At 48.2% G+C, this 21,594-nt stretch overlaps 1 protein-coding gene across 8 annotated transcripts in view; it reads left to right on the top strand.

Moving 5' to 3' along the window:
- PUM1 (pumilio RNA binding family member 1) overlaps positions 1 to 21,594 on the top strand; it is an 81,033-nt gene that overhangs the window by 18,998 nt on the left and 40,441 nt on the right. For 6 of the 8 annotated variants that reach the window (XM_017830551.1, XM_017830550.1, XM_017830549.1 and 3 more), the window contains exons 3-7: positions 3,353 to 3,421; positions 10,874 to 10,982; positions 13,314 to 13,492; positions 15,396 to 15,562; positions 17,679 to 17,949. In XM_017830551.1, coding sequence (XP_017686040.1) covers positions 3,353 to 3,421; positions 10,874 to 10,982; positions 13,314 to 13,492; positions 15,396 to 15,562; positions 17,679 to 17,949 — 795 coding nt within the window. The remainder of the gene's footprint in view (positions 1 to 3,352; positions 3,422 to 10,873; positions 10,983 to 13,313; positions 13,493 to 15,395; positions 15,563 to 17,678; positions 17,950 to 21,594) is intronic. The other 2 variants (XM_017830552.1, XM_017830546.1) reach the window with 1 other exon arrangement.

Here is a 21,594-nt window from a genome sequence, read left to right as displayed (position 1 = left end):
GTGCCATGGGCTGGGAACCACGGCAGGGTTGGATCAAGGGTTGGACTTGATGATCTCAGAGGTCCCTTCCAACCTGTCTGATTCTGTGATTCCGTGATAAGCCCTGTGATATTTGTGTACTGTGCAAGAAAACGAGGTGAAGAGGTGTTGGTATTGAATATTATAGAAGGGAAATGAGAAAAGGATCTTTTGGGTGCAGTCTTTGAAAATGGAATAACAAACCGGCCTGTCTTACAAATAAATAGACACAATGGTCAGTGCAGATAAAAAAACTGGGAGAAAGGGCCTCAATTTGGTGATTATAGACAATTTGAGCACAGAGTGCTGGAAGTCAGGCACAAAGACACGATTTAGAAAACGCTTTTCAGCAATTCTGATAATTATGGATAAAGAGAGATGATTAGGGATGTGACTTAAATACCTATAGTGAATAATTTCCTCCATTACCCCCCTCTGATGGCTTATAAAGAAGCCAGTATTATTTTGGTTTTGTGCTTTTCATGGTGACTGGGGTAGAGTATATTTGGGGAGGTGGTGGAGGCAGCTCCTTCCTACTGTGTGACGTGGACCTGTTGGAGTGAGAGCAGAGGAGGCACCAAAGCTGATCCAGAGGGATGGAGCAGCTCTGCTGTGAGGAAAGGTGAGAGAGTTGGGATTGTTCAGCCTGGAGAAGAGAAACTTCAGGGTGACCAAATTGTGACCTTCCAGTACCTGAAGGGAGCCAAAAAGAAAGAGGGAGAGAGACTATTGATAAGGGCCTGTAGTGACTGGCCAAGAGGCAGTGGCTTCCCTCTGCCAGAGAGTGGGTTTAAATTAGATATATGGAAGAAATTCTTGGCTGTGAGGGCCTTGAGACCCTGGCACAGGTTGCCCAGAGAAGCTGTGGCTGCCCCTGGATCCCTGGAAGTGTCCAAGACCAAGTTGGACAGGGCTCAGAGCAACCTGGGCTAGTGGAAAGTGTCCCTGCCCATGGCTGGGGGTGGCACTGGATGGGCTTTAAGGTCCTTCCAACCCAAACCGCTCTGTTGATTCCATGATATCCAAACCAAAATACAAATGCTGCTTAATACCCTTTTGCTTCATGTTGGGAGTGTAATGATTCTGTCTCTCTAGCTGCCCTGTTTCGAGGTTCCCATAGCTCAGCATCCACCTTTGGGAGGTTATTTTTTGGGGAAGGTGGTGGACGGGCCCCAAGCAGCCTCTGTTTGTCCCCCAGCACTGAGAGCCCTGGGTTGTGCCATTGTGGCCACACCTGTGTATGGCTGTGACATCCCTCCAGCAGCCAGAGGGACACACATCACCTGCTCAGTCTCTGCTCAGCTTCTCTAGCCCTCACTAAAACAACAGTTTGTCCCTTGCCTGCTCCTGTGGCTGGGCAGGTCCAGGGACTGCAGCACTTCCCACGAGTTCAGCCCGAAGTGCTTCACGGAAGAATTTGGTCTTACTGACATTTGTGTGGCATCAGCAGCAGAACTGCCTGTGCTGCAGGGCTGGGATGGAGCTGACAGGGAGGCACAGTCCGTGGTGCTGCCCAGAGCTGTCATTTCAGGAAGGTGCAGTCGTGTTCTCACTCGGTGCTCGTGGTCAGTGTGACAAACGTCACCACACAAGGTGGGGAGATGGTGGTGTGACTGAAAGTCACTTGGAGCTGAGATGCAGTAACGAGGGCACACCTTATTTTTAAACTGAGATTCTGAGTGACCAACTACTGAGGATTTGCAAATTATGTAAATATATATTAGATAATTTAATAATATATTAATAATCTTTTGCAAAGTGGTGTGGTCACAGAATAGTTGAAGAATTCAGGCTGGAGGGGATTTCTGGAGGTTATCTGTGCTGCTTTCCCTACATCTGATATTCTTGGGTGAGATAGATAGAGCCTTGTCTTAAAATTGAAGTAAAATGTAATCACCTCAAAGTCTTGACGTGGTTCTGCTGGAAGTGGTGCCTTGAGTATCAGAAGCAGGGTTGAGCTCAGTGGCCATGGTGTAACTGGGCACTGGTGGTGTGTGAGCATCTAGAGCAGTTTTGGGGTGGTTTTGGTCCTGTAAATCACCCACCAAGTATTCCTGACCTCCTTCCCTCTGTGTTTGGATCACCTGCTCGGTCCTCAGTGAGACACAACTAAACCCTGTGTGCTCACCCTCAGCGTGCTGTGAGGAGCCAGGAGCATTCTGGGCATTACTCAGAACTGAGTGTTTAATAAACCAGGCCCTGCTCAGCACAGAGGTGCAGCAGAGACCTTTGGGCTGCAGGGCTCGTGTGAACCTGGAGTAGGAGGTGTGGAATGCTGCCTGAGTGTTGGTGGCTGCTGGGACACAGGGGTGGTGCCTGGGGAGGGCCATGATCTCCTCACGGTGCCAGCACGTGGTTTGACTTCTGTGCTTTGTCCTCAAGTCCATAGTTGTTGGATTTTTTTTATTTGCTTCTGCACACATGTTCAGGAGCTGCATCTGTGGGGAATAAAAATCAGAAGTGGTTTCTTGCATTTTCAACATATCCAGTCCATACCAGGCACCATCTCTGCTCTGTGGGGAGCAGGGACAGCACCCAGGGAACAGCTGGAGCTGTGTCAGGGCAGGCTCAGGTTGGATCTCAGGCAAAGGTTCTTCCCCCAGAGGCTGGTTGGGCACTGCCCAGGCTCCCCAGGGCAGTGGGCACAGCCCCAAGGCTGCCAGAGCTGCAGGAGGGTTTGGCTGATCCTCTGGGGCACAGGGGGTGACTCTTGGGGCTGGGCCTGTGCAGGGCTGAGGGTTGGACTGGATGGTCCTTGGGGGTCCCTCCAACTTGACATATTGTGGTTTTATGAACTTACTTAACCAACAGTTTTAAATTGCTGCTTTTCTTCTTCTTTTCTAAATGACTCAATTTTCATGAAATCACTTTTCTCTTTCATATCAGTTTAACTTGAATGTAATTTTGCCTGGTTAATACAGGAGGTTTGACTTGATTTCCACCTGAAATGGTGCTGACTCCCTGACTTATGCCTTGACTCCCTCACCTGAAACCAAGCAACTGTGAAATACAAGCAAAGGCAGTTGTGTTGGATTTTGTGTGTCTTAAAAGTAATTGCTAGTTGTTCCTTCCTTGTGCAAGTGTAAATTTAACATGTTTAAGTAAATCTGTATATAATATATATATATTTAATAATAGAAGTATATAAATGTTGCAGCTTCCGGGAGTCATAAAGGTAAGTCATGCTGTGGAGCTCCATAACTCTGTTACATGCTGTAATAGGGAATGTAGCTTTCAGTCTGTATCAGAAAGATTGCCATAAACTCTGATTATCATAAAACCCCAGCAAATAAAAGCATTTCTTCATGTCTTTTCCTTCCCCATCTCTAAACAGGTGCGTTCCATGGATGAACTGAATCATGATTTCCAAGCACTTGCTCTGGAGGGACGGGCCATGGGAGAGGTAAGTGAAAGGCATGGGGAAGAAAACCACTTAATCTCTGTGTTTTGGGGGAAGGAGGGATTGAAATAGCAGTTTTTTGAGCTGCTGGAATGATTCTGAACTCGAGAGTTCTCCCTTCTGACTGGGAAGTGTGTGAGTGTGTGTGTGTGTGGTTTAACAAACTAAAAACCTGTCAGGCTGGAATCTGTCTTAGTAGGAGGAACAGCTAAGCCTCCACCTGTTGGATCATCAAACAGTGGAGTGGTGGTTGTAAAAGAACAGAAATATATCGTGTGACAAGTGTTACAATACTTGTAGCAGGTTTATTTTGGGCCCCAGTGAGCTCAGACCCCATGGTGTTGTGGGGTTGGCTGCCTGGCATTGTCTGCTGCCCTGGTTCCACTCCTGGCCACCTTTTTTTTGGCTCCTGTCACAAAGCCCAGGGCTGTGTTTAACGTTTGAAGTAGCTGAGCAACCTAATCCAGGGCTGCAGGAGTGATAAAGCCTTCAGCCAGGACAGGGAGCTTACAGGAGGGGGCAGATAATGAGCCCCTCAGTTCAAACTCCCCAGAAACCCAGGCAGAGGTGTTTTAATCTCCCAGCACAGCGAGGAGGTGGCAGATTTGGGAGAGATGCCCCTTGGGTTTCTTTGGAAGAAGAGAATTTACCTATTTTTAGGGTGACTTGAAAGAATAGCTTGTTACTGTAGTTGGCTGTGTTATGTTCCTGGAAGTTGGATGTAAATGCTTTTCTTCCTTGCCTGGCTCCTTTTGCCTTGAATCAGTGCTCCTGTGAAAGAGCACAGAGGAGAAAATCATGTCTTGGAGGAGATTATTCATGTGTGGCAGGTCAGCTCGATGTAGGTCTGTTTTGGAGAGCCTTCCTTGGTGTGTTCCTCTCAAGTTCAGTTTGTTTATCCACATTTAGTCCGTCCTGTCTCTGTTACCAAGTTTAAGAGCAGCATTTAAAAAAGAAATAAAAATCCTTAGAACCCTGAAGTTACTGTTTTGGAGAAAGCAGCAAACGAGGACTGTGGTGTGATGGGATTCATAGAAAGGTGCCCTCTCAGGTGAAAGACCTCCTTCCTCTCCTTCCTTCTCTCCTTCCTTCTCTTCATCATAATAATGAGCTGGATTTTAATTCAACATCACTAGATAGGAGAACCTCTGTTTCTCCAGGTTGGATTAACCTACAGTGAGACTGTTGACTAAGAGCAGGTGAAAATGGTTTAGAAAGGAGAAAACCTGACATTAAAAATCTGTCTAAAGCTGCTGCAAAGCAGCTGCCGTGGCTCCATGTGCAGCCTGCCAGTGGAATGACGGGGGTGGGAATGTTCCCTGAAGATTGTTTTTTGGCACCTCATTTGGGCAAGAGGCTCCTTTTCAGACAGGGAGTGTGCACACTCTGAGAGCAGGTTCAGAGTGAGTGCAGCAGTTGTTTTGTGCTTGTCATGGCATTAGGTCACGGAGCTTTGATGCCCGAAGAAATTCCTAAAAATGCTGAGTTTTCCCAGCTCTTAGTTTATTCAGGCGTCCCTGAGAGAAGGGAGGTTGGGTTTGTGTTTTGGAGGTTTGCCTTGCAGCGGTGACTCACCTTTTATTTTCCCCTTCTTCTTGTAACTGTGATGTGGAAAGTTTTGGCCGTGGCATCCTTTTGTCACCGGGCTTTTCCACATCCTGGAATGAGCACGATTTTCCAGGAAAGGTGACATTTCACCCTTCTCTTGCAGCTAAACCTCTCTTTCTTGTTTCTCTTGAGGTTTTTCTGCCTCAGTCTCATACTTTCCCTCCTTCATCCATTGCATTTTCTCTGTATCTCCCTAAAGGTTTTCCATATAGATCCTGCTGGCCAAGATTCCAGGAGCTCTGTGAGCTGAGATCCCGCAGGATTTGAGTTATTGGCTTTCCAAGACCGTGTTCTTCAGCCCCACACTTTGATTTTGTGCAGTTTAGGTACCTTAGCAAGGCACTGATGGTTTCCTCCCTTCCTCCTGCTCCTGGAATGGGAAGGAAACTCATGAAGAAAGTGTGAAATAAATAAGGAAAATTCAATAAATGAGGAGAAGAGAGAATTTGATTTCTATTTCTTTGTCTTGTACATTCTGAGCCTTCCCTGCAGGAAGTGTCAGTAATCTTGTTCTCGGAGTTGATAGTGGAAAACTTGGAGGAGGAAGATGAGGGAAAGGGTGTTTATGCTTTTAGTGTATCTTTTATCTTCTTGTTTTCTTGCTTCTTGGTGATTTCAGGAGTTTGTGGCTCTGAAGACATCAGAGCAGTTTTTTAAAGGGCACTGCCAAACAGTTCCATCTCTTGTCTCTCCTGCTGTCAGAATGCAGATAATATTTGGAGATTAACAGATATCCTTATCTGAGAAAATTAAGAATAATTTAAAAAAAAAAGCCTCAGAACTTTCATCTCTCTTGTTTCTTGGCCATTTCCATCTTCAGACTCCCACCCTCCACTGCACCCAGCCTCAAATCCCCAAAATTTCCATTGTGAGACTGACAAAAGCCACCGAAACCCTTTTGCTCCACTCTGAAGTGGCAAAGCTTTGGGCTGTGGGTGGTGAATGTGGTCAGTGGTGCTGAGAGCAGCCCTCTAAAGAGGGAGCTGTGTTCTTTCCCCTTTCAGCACCTTGTCCAGGTCGTTGAGTGGGCTGAAGGAGCTCATCCTGGAGCTTCACTGAGCAGTTCCCTGTGGGTTTTGCTGCTGGAGCCCAGCACGTGTGTCCCTGCTGTTTGTGCCTTTGTCCTGTGACACTTCTCTGAGGCTTAACATGAGCTGTGCGAGTTCTCCTCCTCTCCCAGGATGGGGAGCTGCCTGTCTGCTGTTCTTTGCTTAAATCCCTTTTATCTGTGGCTTTGCAGCAGTGGATATTGGTGGTTTTGGGATAGTGGGCAACACAGAGAGGCTGCGAGGTGGAGTTTGGCTTTGGCCTCAGCACATTACAGGCATTTGTGCAATGGCCTGGGTTTGGAGGAGGTTGTGCTGAGATAAGTCTGTGTCTGGAGTGAAAGAGCAGCTGGGCGAGTTGCTGCCTGAAACTTAATCCAGAGGATGGGAGGAGGATGGGGACAGAGGGACATGAGGCAACTGGTGGGTGTTTAACTTCAAAATTGAATGAACTGGACCAAAAATGACGATGTGTGACTATTAGGGATAGCAGTGCATCTCACCCTGCCCTTGAAATGTGGTCAGAAATCTGATGTATTTATCTGGGAAGCATTTAATCCTTGCTGTGCTGCTGCCCCTGCAGGTGGGAGTGCTGGGGTCTGGGGCGGGTGTGACCGTGGGCAGTGGAATTGCTGCAGTCCCTGGGGGTTGTTGTGTTAGAGCTCGGCAACATCAGAGGCTGGAGGGGCTGTGAGCAGGGACAGCACCCAGGGAACGGCTGGAGCTGTGTCAGGGCAGGCTCAGGTTGGATCCCAGGCAAAGGTTCTTCCCCCAGAGGCTGGTTGGGCACTGCCAAGGCTCCCCAGGGCAGTGGGCACAGCCCCAAGGCTGCCAGAACTCCAGGAGGGTTTGGACAACGCTGTGAGGGACAGGGTGGGATTTTTGGGGTGTCCTGGGCGGGGTCAGGGGTTGGACTGGATGATCCTTGGGGGTCCTTTCCAGCTCAGGCTGCTCTGTGACTCTCTGACCATGTTTGTGTCCCCTTAGTGCCCGGGGAAGTGTTGGATAAGCCCCTGCAGAGAGTGTTTGACAGCGGGCCTGGACATTCTTGTACCTCATTTAAAGAGAACAACCACAAACCAAACAAAGACCCCCAAACTAAACCCCTGTGTCTCTGCTTTCCCTGCTAATGCTGCCTGTGCTGTGTTCTCATAAATCTGTGATTCCCTGGCAGCTGGGCTGGGCAGTATTGGCAGTTGGGATAATGTTTGTGTTCAGTTCTCCAGTTTCCCCAGCTCTGGCAGCTTTGGAGATGGGCTGGAGCTGGTGACGGTGCCACAGCAGCTCCACTGGCACGTCAGGCTGTGCTCTGAGCCAGAGCACACTGGGATGGTCACACATTCCCAGTCCTGTGATCCTGCCTTTTCCTGGTGCTCTCAGTGAGCCAGCTGGGCTCCCTGTGCTGGCAGAAAGCTGCCTGTTCTGTGGGACAGCAGGGCAGGGCTGGCATTGCCTGCTGGGAGCTCACCCTGCCTCCCTGGCTCTGAGCTGGCAGCACTTTTGGGAGTTGATGACATCAGGGTGGGGTGTGTGAATACACGCTCTGCCTTCTCCTACCTGTTGCTGGGGATAAAGCGAGTTCTCCAGCTGCACAGATGGCTTCTTTTATCTTCATATTTGCCTTATCTGAGGGGGATCAGTTTTCTTAATTTGTCTAATTCATAATCCCATCTCAGTGGGATCTGTGTGCACTTGCTGGTTGAGGAATGGCTTTTGTTGATGTGTAAGTCATCCCCTCCTCCCCTCTCTGCTAAATTGAATATTGGCCTAACTCTTAAGTCCTCTGTAAGAGGGCTTAGAGGGATTATTTTCATACTAGATAGGGTCAATTTTAATAAAAACCAGGGAATGAATAAAGGAGGCTCGTTCTAAACCGCTGCTTGTTCTTTTTAAATCTTCAGCCTGCAGAACTGGCTGATAGTCACTTAAAATATCTTTTTTTTTAACTCCATTGCAACTGACAACTTTCCCTGAGGAAAAATTCATTGTCTTGGCAGCCTGTTGCATAATTCAGTGCAGATGATTGCTGTTGGTAACCCTCTGGTGTTGGTTGGAACAGCACTTGACAGAACAAAGACCCCCATTACCATCTGTTAATATTGGCTTTTGGCTTTCCCCCATATCTGTAAATCCATCCAGGATCTGTATGTGCAATAAATGTCTATATCCTAATTGTTTCTGCTTGTGGTACAGAACTTCCAGTTGGAAACTTTATGCTTCTGGAGGGGAAAGATTAAACTGGAGGGGACAGAGCTGTGGTTGGTTCTGGTGTGTGTCCACGAGATAGTGAGAATTAGTGTTTGCTGACCCTGTCAGTGATTCACTGCAAAACTGAGGGTGTTGGGATGCAGATCTGCAGGATTCTGTTGGAAAGGGGATTATTTTCTCCCTTAAGAACGAGGTAGAGGATAGTAGGGAAACAGTAAAGTGCTGAATTAGCCTTAAGTCACCCCCAGCCAGGGCAGTGTCTGACTGACCCAGAGCTGCCACAGGTTTCAGAGAATCCTGGACTGGTTTGGGGTGGAAGGGACCTTAAAGCCCATCTTGCTCCACCCCCTGCCATGGGCAGGGACACCTCCCACTAGCCCAGGTTGCTCCAAGCCCCGTCCAACCTGGCCTTGGACACTTCCAGGGATGGGGCAGCCACAGCTTCTCTGGGCAACCTGTGCCAGGGCCTGCCCACCCTCCCAGGGAAGGATTTCTTCCCAGTATCCCATCTATCCCTGTCCTCTGGCAGTGGGAAGCCATTCCCCCTTGTTGTGTCACTCCAGGCCCACATAAAAAGTCCATCTCCTTTATCCTTGGAAAGAAAATCATGGAGTCATTAAGGTTGGGAAAAGCTCTATTCTGCTCATTCTTTCCTGCCTGGGGTGGCACTGGCTGATCTTTAAGGTCCTTCCAACCCAAACCATTCTGGGATTTCGTGATTGTTGATGTGGCTGCAGCACAGTTTGTGCTTTCCACCGGGAGATGCTGTCAGAGGAAATGAGAAATGTTTAGTTGCAGTTAAAATTTAGTTTAATTCATTCAAATCACTTTCTGTTGGGAATTCCTCGAAGCACCACGAGAAGGCAAGTTGTTATTTTTGCTGAGTGGCAGCAGCAGGAGCGAAAAAGCTGCGTTTTTATAAATATTGGAATGACAGAAGCGTAAAAAAAACAATGGTGAGACACCTGATGTGTGTTTATGTTTATAAATACTAGAGAGCTCTGCCTTGGTTTTCACCTCCTTCCCCAACCCCACGGTGCAGACGGAGGAACAGGTTAGTCTGAGTGTTTGGAAACGAGTGTTGCTGATGGGAGTTCTTATATTTGGAGGTATTTTTGGATTGCATAAAGGGGAATGTGGGGCTTCCCTGCTTTTATCGTTCAGCTGAGAGAATCCTCAGCAACCCACACCGTGTTTGGGGTGGAAGGAGAAATCCTGGAGTCAACATTGCTAAAAACTGATTGATTCTGGAAACAGGCAGAGCTTGGTTAAGGTAAGAAGGAAATGGGGAGCACAGCTTTTCTGATTGTGTCTCAAACCAGCTCCCACGGCAGCTGGGAGCTCTGAGATCAGTTAGTGCTGCTCCAGCTGCAACCAGCTGATCTACCCTTACATTTTAGCTTTAAATTTGCACATTTGCTGGAGTTACCATCAGGAGCTGGTATCAGGCAGGGCACTGAAGTCACCTTGAGACTGATCCCAGTCAGTTCTCAGCACTCCATATACACAGGAGAGATCCACTGGTTGATGACTCCTCCTTGCTCCGTGGGGATTTCAAACAGATGCAGGCTCCCATCTCCCAGTTCCTTGAGTTTTATCCCAGCTCCAGCAGGAAAGGCTCCTTGCTGCTGTTCCTGTCCCTCAGAGGATGGATGTGGCCGGTGGTGTGATGGCCATCCCAGGCAGCAGGACTTCCCTTGCTCCCGTGGAGGTGCCATTTCCAAAACCCATCTCCTGACCTCCAGTGCAGTTGTCCTTGGGTTCACCCAAGCCCAGGATGCCTCTGTCTCATTCTCAGGAGCCCAGAACCTGTTTTTCCTCCCCTCAGCTCAACCCACACGGCCCAGAACTGCTCAGTCTCATTAGTGTTCCCAAAAAACCTTGGGAACACCGGGAGTCCTCAGCAGTCACTGGCTGGGGGACAAGTGAGAGCTCTTGGCATCTCCTGAGCTTTTCTGGCCCTGCCAGCAGCAGGAATTTGTGCTGGGTGCTCACAGAGGTCCCCCCAGCTCAGCTGAACTCCTGATATTATGATCACAATAGGTTTTTCTAAACCTATATATATATACACCTATATATATATATATATATATTCACACCTATATATATATACATATATATATGTATGTATTTTCTTACAAGAAGCTGGAGAGTGTCATTGTCTGTGTATTCTGATTACAATAGTTTTTTTCTACTCTATATATACATATATATATTATTTTCCAAGAGTCTGGAGAGTGTCATTGTATATTCTGATCACAATAGGTTTTTCTACTATATATATATGTATTATTTTGCAAGAGCTTGGAGAGTGTGGTTGTATGTGTGTGCTGACGTGTGGGGTTCATAAAGCATTTAAGAATATAAGAGGATTGGGATGATGGAATTGCTCCCTCAGCTGCCGTGTGGCTTTCACCCCGTGTGTATAAATATTTGGGTGGATCAGTTTATGTTTAATGATTGATTCCTGTTTAGAAGGGAGTTGCTTATGGTTTATGTTTGCATTTTATGCTTATTTTAATCATGCTTTGCTTTGTTTTGTTCTTTTTTTTTCTCTTTTTTTTTTTTTGTTTTTTTTTTTTTTTAATTGCAGCAGCTGTTGCCGGGTAAAAAGTTTTGGGAATCTGATGATTCCAGCAAAGATGGACCAAAAGGGATATTTCTGGGAGATCAGTGGAGAGACAGTGCTTGGGGAGCATCAGGTAGTTTGATTGTTTACTTAATTTAGTTGGGGTTAAATACAGAAATGTGCAACTCATCTACTCACAATCACCGAGTTCTGAAAAGATTTTAAAAAGCCATCTGGTTTATATAATAAAAAACAAATAGAAAACCCCACATTGCTTTGTGATTGAGTTAAAATATCCATACATATCGAAAGGTTGTTTAATGTAAATGTGTGCAAATTCGTGTGTGTTTGCTTAAAAGTTTTAAATTACCCTTAAAATTTCAATTTAAACTTTCTGATGTGTCTTCTGCCTTGGGATGAATCACTTGAAAGTTTGAGCAAAAAAAACCCAAAACACCCACAATTTTAAAAATACCAAACAAACCAACAAAAACCAGTTTGAAAAAGAAAAAAAAAAATTGATGTTTTGAATTAGGAGTGTTGAATTATATCTGCCAAGGATTTTGAACTTGGGTCAGAGACTATCCCTGACTTTGGACTTCAGGGGTGTTCAGGTTGGTTTCAGTTAAATGTTAAAAAAAATCCCATACATGTGCTGGGTTTGAAATGCTGCCCTTGTGTTTGTTATTTTCTCTGTTTTCTATATGTGATGAATACATTCCTTAAACACTTCGGGGCGTCTCCTGCACTTTCCAAACACCTGCAGCTCCCAGGAAATGGGATTTTACAGCAGCTGCACTGTTGTGTGGGGCTTTTCCCTCACAAAAACGTCCATTATTTAATTGAAGGCTTTGCTATAGTGCTGAGGGCGTTTTGTGTCATTTAAATTGAAAAAATGACTGTAAAAAGGGGATGAAGCTTCTCAAAATTCAATGTGTTGGGTCAGTCTGGGCACGGGGGAGGTTTTGGGGTGCCTGTCCCCTGCAGCCCCAGCTCTTGGCAGCACTTTGTGCCAGGTTTTATTAGTTCAGACTGGAGCTGAGGTGGATTAAAGGCTGAGCCAGGCTCTCCCAACAGCTGAGGAAGGGACTTTCTCCTCTGCTGCCTCTCGTTGGGCTGTGCCACCCCCAGGCAGGTCACCTCCCACAGGGCTGATCCCAGAGCTCCAGGAGTCACAGGAGCCACATATTCTCCAGTAATGCCCCTCAGAGCCTGTGTTCCTGAGGGGCTGGAAGCCAGGCAAGGCACAATTTCCCCTCTGGCTCGTCTAAAATGAAGGAACAGCCCCCCAAAATCCCCCCGGTGCCCGGGCTGCACGGAAAGGGTGAAGCCTGGTTTGCTGTGAGACGCCCTTGGCTCCGTCCCTTCTCCTCTCTGTGCCCCCAGCATGCACTGCAGGCCTCCCACGTGGCTTTGGGTTTTCACTCCTCTACCTCAAAATTGTGTTTTTGAAGTGTCTAAAGTCAGTTTTAAAGTGTTCAAAGCATCATTCCTGTCCTTCTTCCCCTCCTGGTGGCACACAAGTTGTGCAGCAGTGCACTGAGTCCTGCCGGGCACTCGAGCTGGGTTCCAACTGGCTTTTCCCTTTTTTGCTGTCTTTATTCCACAAATCCAGTCCACTTCACTTTGTGGACACGTGGTTGCTTGTGCTGGCCTGGGGGAGAAGGAGGGAAGTGTAGCCAGGAGCAGTGAGAGAATAGAATTACTGCTCTGGCAGCTTCTACCTGCTTTATAAGGAAGCTGCACTATCACTATCACTGGATATTGATGTCCCTTCCATGTCCCTTCCACCAGCCCCTGGCAACTCCTATGTCTGCTGCCTGTTATTTTTGACTCAGAGAATTCCTTCCCTTCCCTCCTTGGGGATTCAGGGTCATTTCTTGCCCAGCCAGTGATTTTTGCAGAGCCCAGAAGGACTTGGAGATGTCTCTCCTGAGTCTGTTCCTGGTTGGATCTCAAAGCCTCACACAGCAGGGATGGGGCTGGTGCAGGAGGATGGGATGAGGAAGAGGAGATGAAGTTCTCATAAACATTTTTTGAGGAAATAGCCACAAAAGTCTCTGATCATGACACAAACCCTGCAGTTCTTAGGACCAAGAACACAAACACAGGCTGGTGTAACAACAGGATCATGTTTTAAATGACAAACCAAAACTGTTTTTCACTGCACTAGTGCAAGAGTTTTACTAAAAGTAAAAACTAGAACTTTGTCTTTTTAATTGCAACCTTTAATGACTCTTAAATTTCTAAAGTTTAGTTTAGATTTTAATGGAGTTCTCACTTGTAGGTTTACAGGTTCTAATGTTTAAAAAATGAGAAACTCCTCCTGGTTTTACTGATGGGCAGCACCAGAGTCACAAAGTTGGCACTTCTTAGTGCAGATAAGACCCTGGAGAGTACATCTTTAATGACTTGCCTCCTTTGTTGGATCTTCTTACAAGAATTACCCATGTTTTTGTTCCAGATCACTCTGTTTCCCAACCCATTATGGTTCAGAGAAGACCTGGGCAGGGCTTTCACGTGAACAGTGAAGTCAACTCGGTGCTTTCCCCACGGTCAGAGAGTGGAGGACTGGGTGTGAGCATGGTGGAGTACGTGTTGAGCTCGTCTCCTGGAGATTCCTGCCTAAGGAAAGGAGGATTTGTAAGTCTGCCTGATTCCCACATTTCAGTCCTGCTGTGTTATTTTCTCTATTTGCTGCTCAGTTTGTTTGTGTGTTAATTCAGTCCTAAGGCAGATGTTTCTTCTTTTATTAGCCCCTAGTTTCACTCTTTCCTCAAACAGGCAGGTTGACCAGTCTCAAACCAGCAGATTTAACCATTGTCCTTGACTTGGGGGGTGTGGGATGGAAGGGAGGGATGGGAAGGTGCTGCCATTCCCTGGTTTTTGGCTAAGCCCCCCAGCAGTAGCACCCCATCCAAGCTGGTGGTTGGACAAGGTTGCAGATACTCCTGTGGGTTCTGACTGAGCCTTGGTGAGCAAAAAGCTCCCTGTAGTGATCCCAGACATGGGACAAAGCTCCCAAACCCACGCCAGGTGGGATATTGCTGTCCAGGCAGAGCATTCCCAATGGAGAAATGGCTCCAGTGCCTGTGCTCCTTGGGGTGAGGAAGGAGCGCAGTTGCTGCCGCCTCAAATTTAAGGATGTGGGGAGAGAGGTGGCATCAGAGCCCATCCCTGTGGGGGGGAGAAGGGGCTGGACCTCAGCTCTGCCTCATCAGCCCAGTGCTGGGCCAGGAATTGTGGAAACCCATCCTTTGTGATGCTCAGGTGCCGTGCTCAGCTCTCCAGAGAGCTGGTTTGCAGCTCCCTTCATCCCTGCCCTCCTTCGTGGGCACCTGATAACCTGGGTGAGCCCTGAGCCCACGGAACAGGAGTTTTGGGGAATGAACAGTCAGTGGAAGGAGCCAGTTTATCCCAGCTGGGGGTCTGAGAGGTGTTTCCTCCACAGCACAGGCACTCAGGGGTCTGAATATCCCATTGTGGGGGGGACATTTGGACTCCAAGTTTATATTTAACGTTGGCATTTCCAAACCCCCCCTACAATATTGAGGAAACACAGTTTTATTTAAGAAGCAGCACCAGATTATTGCTTTCAAAACTATCTTTTTTTTCCTAAATATGAGGGAAAAATCTCCCCCTTCAGTTAGAGGGGATGGATAAAGTGTTTAGTTGATCCAGTGCTTGCTATGTGCAGAGCACTTTTCCCTCAGATGAAGTGGGAGGCAGGGTTTGCATGTCTGGCCCTATGACAGCACCAAAGCTGGCCCTGATAAATATGTTTATATGCCCCTTGCTGTTTTTTATCATAAATTATGTTGTTTTCCCTCTCCCTTTTGTTGTTCAAAACGCTGCCCCAGGCACCATCACCCTTTATTCTTCTCCCAAGTGAAATAAAAGGCAGACATTAAGGGCAGAAATGCTGGAGCTGTAATACCACTCATAAAATGCTCAACAGGACAGAAATCCGTTTTTTCCTCTTTCTCACCCCCCCTTTTTCTCCCAAAGAAATGTGCTTTAGGATTACATGAACCAAGACTGAGTCAGGGATATGTTTGAGTGCTTTTAAATGAGCTGTTCCTTGGAATTCAATGTGCAAATCAGTGATGCCTCTCCCCAAAACGAGGTGATTCTCCAACACTTGCACTTGCCAGTCAATAACTGCATCTCTGACACCGAGCCAGTGACTTCCAGAGAGGCTCTAATCCAGTTTATTCCCCTGCAGCACGTGCTGTCGTGAATTTTGAAGTCCCATCTTGAATTATAAGATTATTTTGGGTTGGGATTTTTAGAGCCTGTAGAAGCAAACCCTGAATTACTAAATGGAAGAAGCTGAATAGATGAAATCTCTTGGAAGAGTGAGAACTAATTCCCTCGTTTCTTCAATTGTTAGGGGCTATTTTGCTTTTTTTTTTTTTGTAAGAATTAACGTTTGCAAGTGACTTCCTTTATTGTGACATGTGCCTTTGATTTGTGACCATCTCGGGATGAAAGCAAAATCGATCTGAAAACTCAGCTTATTAAAACAATGTCTCTTTTTGCCCAGGGGCCAAGGGATGCAGAGACTGATGAGAATGACAAAGGGGATAAGAAAAATAAGGGCACGTTTGATGGTGATAAATTGGGAGATCTGAAGGAGGAGGGGGATGTGATGGATAAAACAAATGGTTTGCCTGTTCAGAACGGGATCGACGCAGATGTCAAAGACTTCAGGTATGTGCACTGTTAATTAACAGCTAATTAGTGTCACACTGGTGGGGTTTAACCCCAGCCAACACTCAGCACCCCCAACCACTCACTTCCTCCACTCCAGTGGGATGGAGAGAGAATTGGAGAAGTGAGAAAACTCATGGGTTGAATTGAAAATTCGTGGTGGAAACGGTTTAATAAGGAAAGCAAAAGCTGTGCATGAAGCAAAGCAAGGCCAGGGATTCATTCACCACTTCCCAAGGCAGGCAGGTGCTCCATCCCCAGGAGAGCTGGGATCTGTCATAACAAAGATACCCAAGGGCTGGAGCAGCTCTGGGAGCAGCAAAGGCTGAGGGAGCTGGGGCTGTTCAGCCTCCAGAGCAGAGCCTGAGAGGGGCCCTCCCCAGGGTGTGTCAGGGGCTGCAGGGAGGGGGCAGAGGAGGGACCAGGCTCTGCTGGGGGGGCCCAGCAATGGCACAGCAGGAACAGGCAGGAACTGATGCCCAGAAGTTCCACCTGGACAGGAGGAAGAACTTCTTTGCTGGGCAGTGACCCAGCCCTGAACAGAGACCAGGGAGGGGGTGGAGTCTCCTCCCTGGGGATATTCCAGACCCCTCTGGACACAATCCTGTGCCAGGTGCTCTGGGATGGCCCTGCTGGAGCAGGAGGTGGGAACAGATGGGACACTGTGACCCTTCCAGCCTGACCCAGTCTGTGATTCTGGAACAGTGACTGGGGAAGACAAACACCATCACCCCAAATATCCTCCCCTTCTTCTCCCCCCAGCTCTGTATGCTGAGTGTGATGCTGGATGCTCATGGAAATCATGGAATGGTTTGGGTTGGAAGGGACCTCAAAAACCATCTCATCCACCCCCTGCCATGGGCAAGGACACCTCCCACTAGCCCAGGTTGCTCCAAGCCCCGTCCAACCTGGCCTTGGACACTTCCAGGGATGGGGCAGCCACAGCTTCTCTGGGCAACCTGTGCCAGGGCCTGCCCACCCTCACTGTAAAAAAAACTCCTGTCTGGTCTAAATCAATCCTCTTCTCTATAAATCCCTGGGCTCAGCTGGGATCAGCTGTCTTGCCTGTGTCCCCCCAGCCCCCTGTGCCCCCCAGCCCCCTCTCTGGAGGGATGAGGAGCAGAGGCTCTGCCAGGCCTGCTCAGCAGAACCTGAGCCATCCCTGTGTTCCCAGCACTGTTCCCAGCACAATTCCAAACCAGCACATGCATTTAATGTTTTTGGAAGGATTTTTTCATGCTGCAGTGAAAGAGCCTTTGGCTCATTGGAACAGTGTGCCAAGGATGTTATAAAGGTACCTGGAGAAGCACAGGGAGAAGGTAGAGAACACCTGAGAGCACACCTAGGCCTAGCTGTTGTAATCTGGGGTATTTTCACACCTAATTTAATCATTCTGTGTGGGATCCCTATGGAAACACCTGTGGAAGGTGTTGACTCTGCTTATGTACCAGTCTAGATTATTCTTGGGGTTTTGGATTTGATCCTTGTAGCTTTTCTGGGATTAAAACTTTCTGAAATTGTGGGTGTTGATGTAAAGGACACATTTGTGTTTCTTGCTCACTTATGTACCTGCCTTGGCTCCTGTTGACATGCAGGAAAACTGGAAAAGCCAAACAAATTGTTAAAAAAAAAAAAGTGTAAAAGTCAAACAAAAGGCTGGGAAGTGCACACTGCATGGAGATGAACCATTCCCATTGAGTCCAATCCTTATTGCAGGTCATCAGGAAACTGTGGGAGCTCCTTTAGAAAACTTTCAAGGGAGACACAGTGCCAGAGTATCACACAGTTAATAATCACCAGATAGCTTGATGAAAAAATAACCAGCATTGCTGAAATCCTGGCTTGTTCAGTCAGTCCTCCATTGACTGACTGAGGAGAAAAATAGAAACTGAATTTTGTTTTTACTGGGACAGGAGTTTGGGGCTGGGGAACTGGGGGGGGTTGCAGGTGAATTTTTTTTGTTTGTTTTTTAAATACATAAGTCATTCTGTAGCATTAACTTGAGGAGCTGTTTCAGATGTGTTTTCCCCCCTTCCTCAGCACCCCTCCCAGCGGTTCTGTGCGTGCTGGGTGCGTCAGGGACGTGTTCAGTGATGAGTTTTCCCTCCCCTCACAGCCGCACGCCCGGGAACTGCCAGAACTCGGCGAGCGAGGTGGATCTGCTGGGCCCCAACCAGAACGGATCCGAGGGCTTGGCCCAGCTGGCCAGTACCAACGGGGCCAAGCCTGTGGAGGACTTCTCCAACATCGAGTCCCAGAGCGTGCCCCTGGATCCCATGGAGCACGTGGGCATGGAGCCCCTCCAGTTCGATTATTCCGGCACCCAGGTTCCCGTGGACTCGGCCGCGGCCACCGTGGGGCTCTTCGACTACAATTCCCAGCAGCAGGTGAAGAGTTGGTCCTTGCTCCATCCAGAAGAGTCAGTGTGGGGTTAGATGAGCCTGGGATCTTGTGGAGGAAGGCTTGGAATGGTTTTATCGCTGTGCTGTGCAGAGGGTGCTGTGTGTGTCCTCCCAGGGAGCTGGAGGGGGACAGGAGCCTTGGGACCTGGAACAAACAGGTTATCCAGGTATTCCTAGCAGTTATCCCCAGCTGTTGTCCACAGCACTTCTCTGGGGATAACTGGCACCTTGAACAGAAGCCTTGGGACCCGTAACAAACAGGTTATGCAGGGATCCACAGCACTTCTCCAGGTAGGAATCGTTGGGATCTTGAGTAAGTTAGCATTGAAAAAGAGCTGTAAATTAGAAAAACTGCTAAACAAAAAATAAACACCACCCTAGAGCCCTTAAAGGGACTGGACAGTCCAACATCTGCTCAGCCCATGTGCTGAGCCCCGTGTTGGGCTCGGCCTTGGCCCCAGCCCCGTGTTTGGCTCGGCCCCAGCCCCACTTTGGGCTCTGTCTCAGCCCAGCTTTGGGCTCTGTCTCAGCCCAGCTTTGGGCTCTGTCTCAGCCCAGCTTTGGGCTCTGTCTCAGCCCCACTTTGGGCTCTGTCTCGGCCCCACTTTGGGCTCTGTCTCAGCCCAACTTTGGGCTCTGTCTCAGCCCCACTTTGGGCTCTGCTGCCCTGACTGGGGGAATTCTGAGTTCAAACCCCACTGCTTGTACCTGAGCCTGGTTTAAAACCCAAGAGCAGAGTCCAGCACTCCAAACCTTTATCTCAGAGCTTGTTTGACCTTTCTCCCACGCGAGCCCGGGCTCCTCATCCCCGAGCAGTCACCCAGGAGCAGTCACCCAGGCCTCGCCTGGCTCTTGGCTCCTCCTCAATGCTGGGCCTGGATCCAGCCATCGACTCTTAATCTGCTTCTGTTCCTGCTCCTTTGGGTAATGATTGTAAACTTTATTGCCTTCCCTTTGCAAGTGTGATATCCCTCAAAGAAGAAAGCAATCCTTTGTTGTAGCTGTTTGCAGGAGCATAGAACTAACCCTGGCTTGCTTAAAATATCTGATCTTTTTTAGCAAAAGGGCTGCTGGCACTTGGGATTGAGGAAAACCACTGCCAAGATTGTGCTGAGGCTTCAGAGTTACCGTGGTCTTATAGCAGTGTAAATATCTGTGTTACAGCTCGTTTGGCTGTTTTATTCCACACCATGTTTGGGAGGTGAAGGATGGAAAATTTTGTAATGATTAAACTAAATAGCTGCTGTATAGTTCAAAAAGGAAAAAAAACAAGATAGTTTCAAGTCTTTCTCTTACCCTGGTGTGGGATCTGGGATTCAAGAATTGCTGTCAAACCACGAAACTTGTGTATTTTTTTAAAACAGTACGTTAGGGCTACATAAATGAGCTGCTTTCTGAAGAACCATTAGAGATGGGGCTGTACAGCAGGAATGGGAAGCCTCTCATTTGCATTTTCTCAGTGTTTTCTATTTAAATGAAGGCTCATTTACAAGTTCAAGGAGTTTTTATTTGTTTCTTTCAGCCTTTCAAAATGAAGAATTTAAAATTTAGCACGTCTAGCACCTAGTAAGGGGAAATAAAAACTCCCAGAGTAAGGCAGAGCAGGGAAGGGTGCCTGTTTCGGGACCAGTGGAACGTGGGTTTCTGGCTTGGGCTGGCCTGGGTTTGGGATTTTTATTTCATGTGAAGTGGATAGTTAATATCCACCTAGAGCTGATGTCACCTCCATGTAATCGTGTTTAAAGCTGTCAGCTGGGCTGCCTGGGAACCATGGAATCATTTGGGTTGGAAAAGCCCTCCCAGCCCATGGATCCCCCTGTGCCCAATGCCCACCCTGTCCTCCAGCCCAGAGCACTGAGTGCCATGGCCAGGCCTTCCTGGGACACCTCCAGGGCTGGGCACTCCACCAGCTCCCTGAGCAGCCCCTGCCAATGCCTGACCACCCTTTCCATGGAGAAATTCCTGCTGATGTCCAACCTGACCCTCCCCTGGCACAGCTAGAGGCCGTTCCCTCTCCTCCTGTCCCTTGTTCCCTGGGAGCAGAGCCCGACCCCCCCCGGCTCCCCCCTCCTGTCAGGGAGTTGCAGAGCCAGAAGGTCCCCCCTGAGCCTCCTTTTCTCCAGGCTGAGCCCCCCCAGCTCCCTCAGCCTCCTCCAGCCCCTTCCCCAGGTGCCTTGCCCTGCTGTGAAGCTGAAATCCTCTCCTGTCTCCAAGTTTTTGGGGAGCAGTAGGAGCACAGCCCACCCTGCCCCTCTGGCACCCTTTGCTCCCCCCTCAGCTCCTGCTGAGCACAAGCTGTTGAACAAGAACTCTTATTTTCAAGTTTCAGCTTAGTTGCAACAGTTCCTTGCACCTCCAGTAAATGCAAACAACAGCCCTTTGTTGACCCAAGTGCTGGAGTAAAGATAATGATCCTCTCCCCTGCCAAATGTGACCTCTCAGTGCACGTTTGTGTAAACCCAAGACATCTTGGCTCACATTTGTGCCCATTTCATTAATGTATGATCCCCAGTGCTCCTTGCTGCTCGCTGCCAGCCACAGCCTGCACGAAAGGAATCTGTCTGTTGGCAGTGTAGTTTTTTCCACTCAGTTGTCAGGAGGAAATATGTCCTGAGCAAAGGATCTCATCCGTAAAAGTGTCTTTGTGGGGCTGTTGGGAAGCGTCATATCCTTTGAAGGGATTACAAGCAGGCTCAGCTCAAAGCAATATTAAGAAGGGGAAGGTCTTATCCACGTGTAATCTGATTAGAGATGTCAGATGTTTATATTGCAGAAGAAACTGGCTTAGAGGAATCCCATCGCCCAGCATTCCCATAACTATAACACAGACTGTGCTCTTCTGGCTCCTTGGGATTCCCTCAGTGATCTCCCCCACGTGCTGGGGATGATCCTTCATTTGTGTGCACCTGGAGGAGAGGAGAACAGCCTCACTGCAGGGTTGGAGATTTTCCCTCTAAATGGGATTTCTAACAGCCTGAAGTGCTCCTGGTGCACTTTTTGATACCTTGGTAAATTCAAGTTAATATTCCTGTTCCAGAGGGCTCTTTTCCTTTTTTTCCACCTACTCAATCCCACAGTTAAACACTGATTTGTAGTTCTGGAATGTAGGCCTATGCTGTCAGCAGATGGAGACAGCACAGCGAGGCTTTAAAATACATGGAGCTGATGATTCCCAGAGCTCCCGTGGTAGAGGGGCTTATCTGGCTGAGTAGAGCCTGGAATTGGGATGGTTTTTCTTGGCTCTGCTTCCCTGGACATGTTACAGGCAGCATGAAAGGTACAGCTGCAGTGTTTGAGCTGTTCTGAGTTTCTTCTGAGTGAGCTGAGTCTTACTGAGCAAAACAGTGAATTAAAGCAGGCAGAGGGAGAGGTCACAGTCCTGGAATGGTTTGGGTTGGAAGGGACCTTAAAAGCCATCTCATCCACCCCCTGCCATGGGCAGGGACACTTCCCACTGTCCCAGGTTGCTCCAACCTGGCCTTGGACACTTCCAGGGCTGGGGCAGCCACAGCTTCTCTGGGCAACCTCCCCACCCTCCCAGGGAACAATTCCTTCCTAATAACCAGTCTGAATATCTCCTCTCTTAATTTAAGGCCATTCCCCTTTGTCCTGTCACTCCAGATCCTTGTC

Source organism: Lepidothrix coronata, unplaced genomic scaffold, assembly GCF_001604755.1.
Source record: "Lepidothrix coronata isolate B3197 unplaced genomic scaffold, Lepidothrix_coronata-1.0 Scaffold180, whole genome shotgun sequence".
NCBI lineage: Eukaryota > Metazoa > Chordata > Aves > Passeriformes > Pipridae > Lepidothrix > Lepidothrix coronata.
The sequence above is the reverse complement of the archived record's forward strand: the minus strand, read 5'-3'. Positions and strand labels throughout refer to the sequence as shown.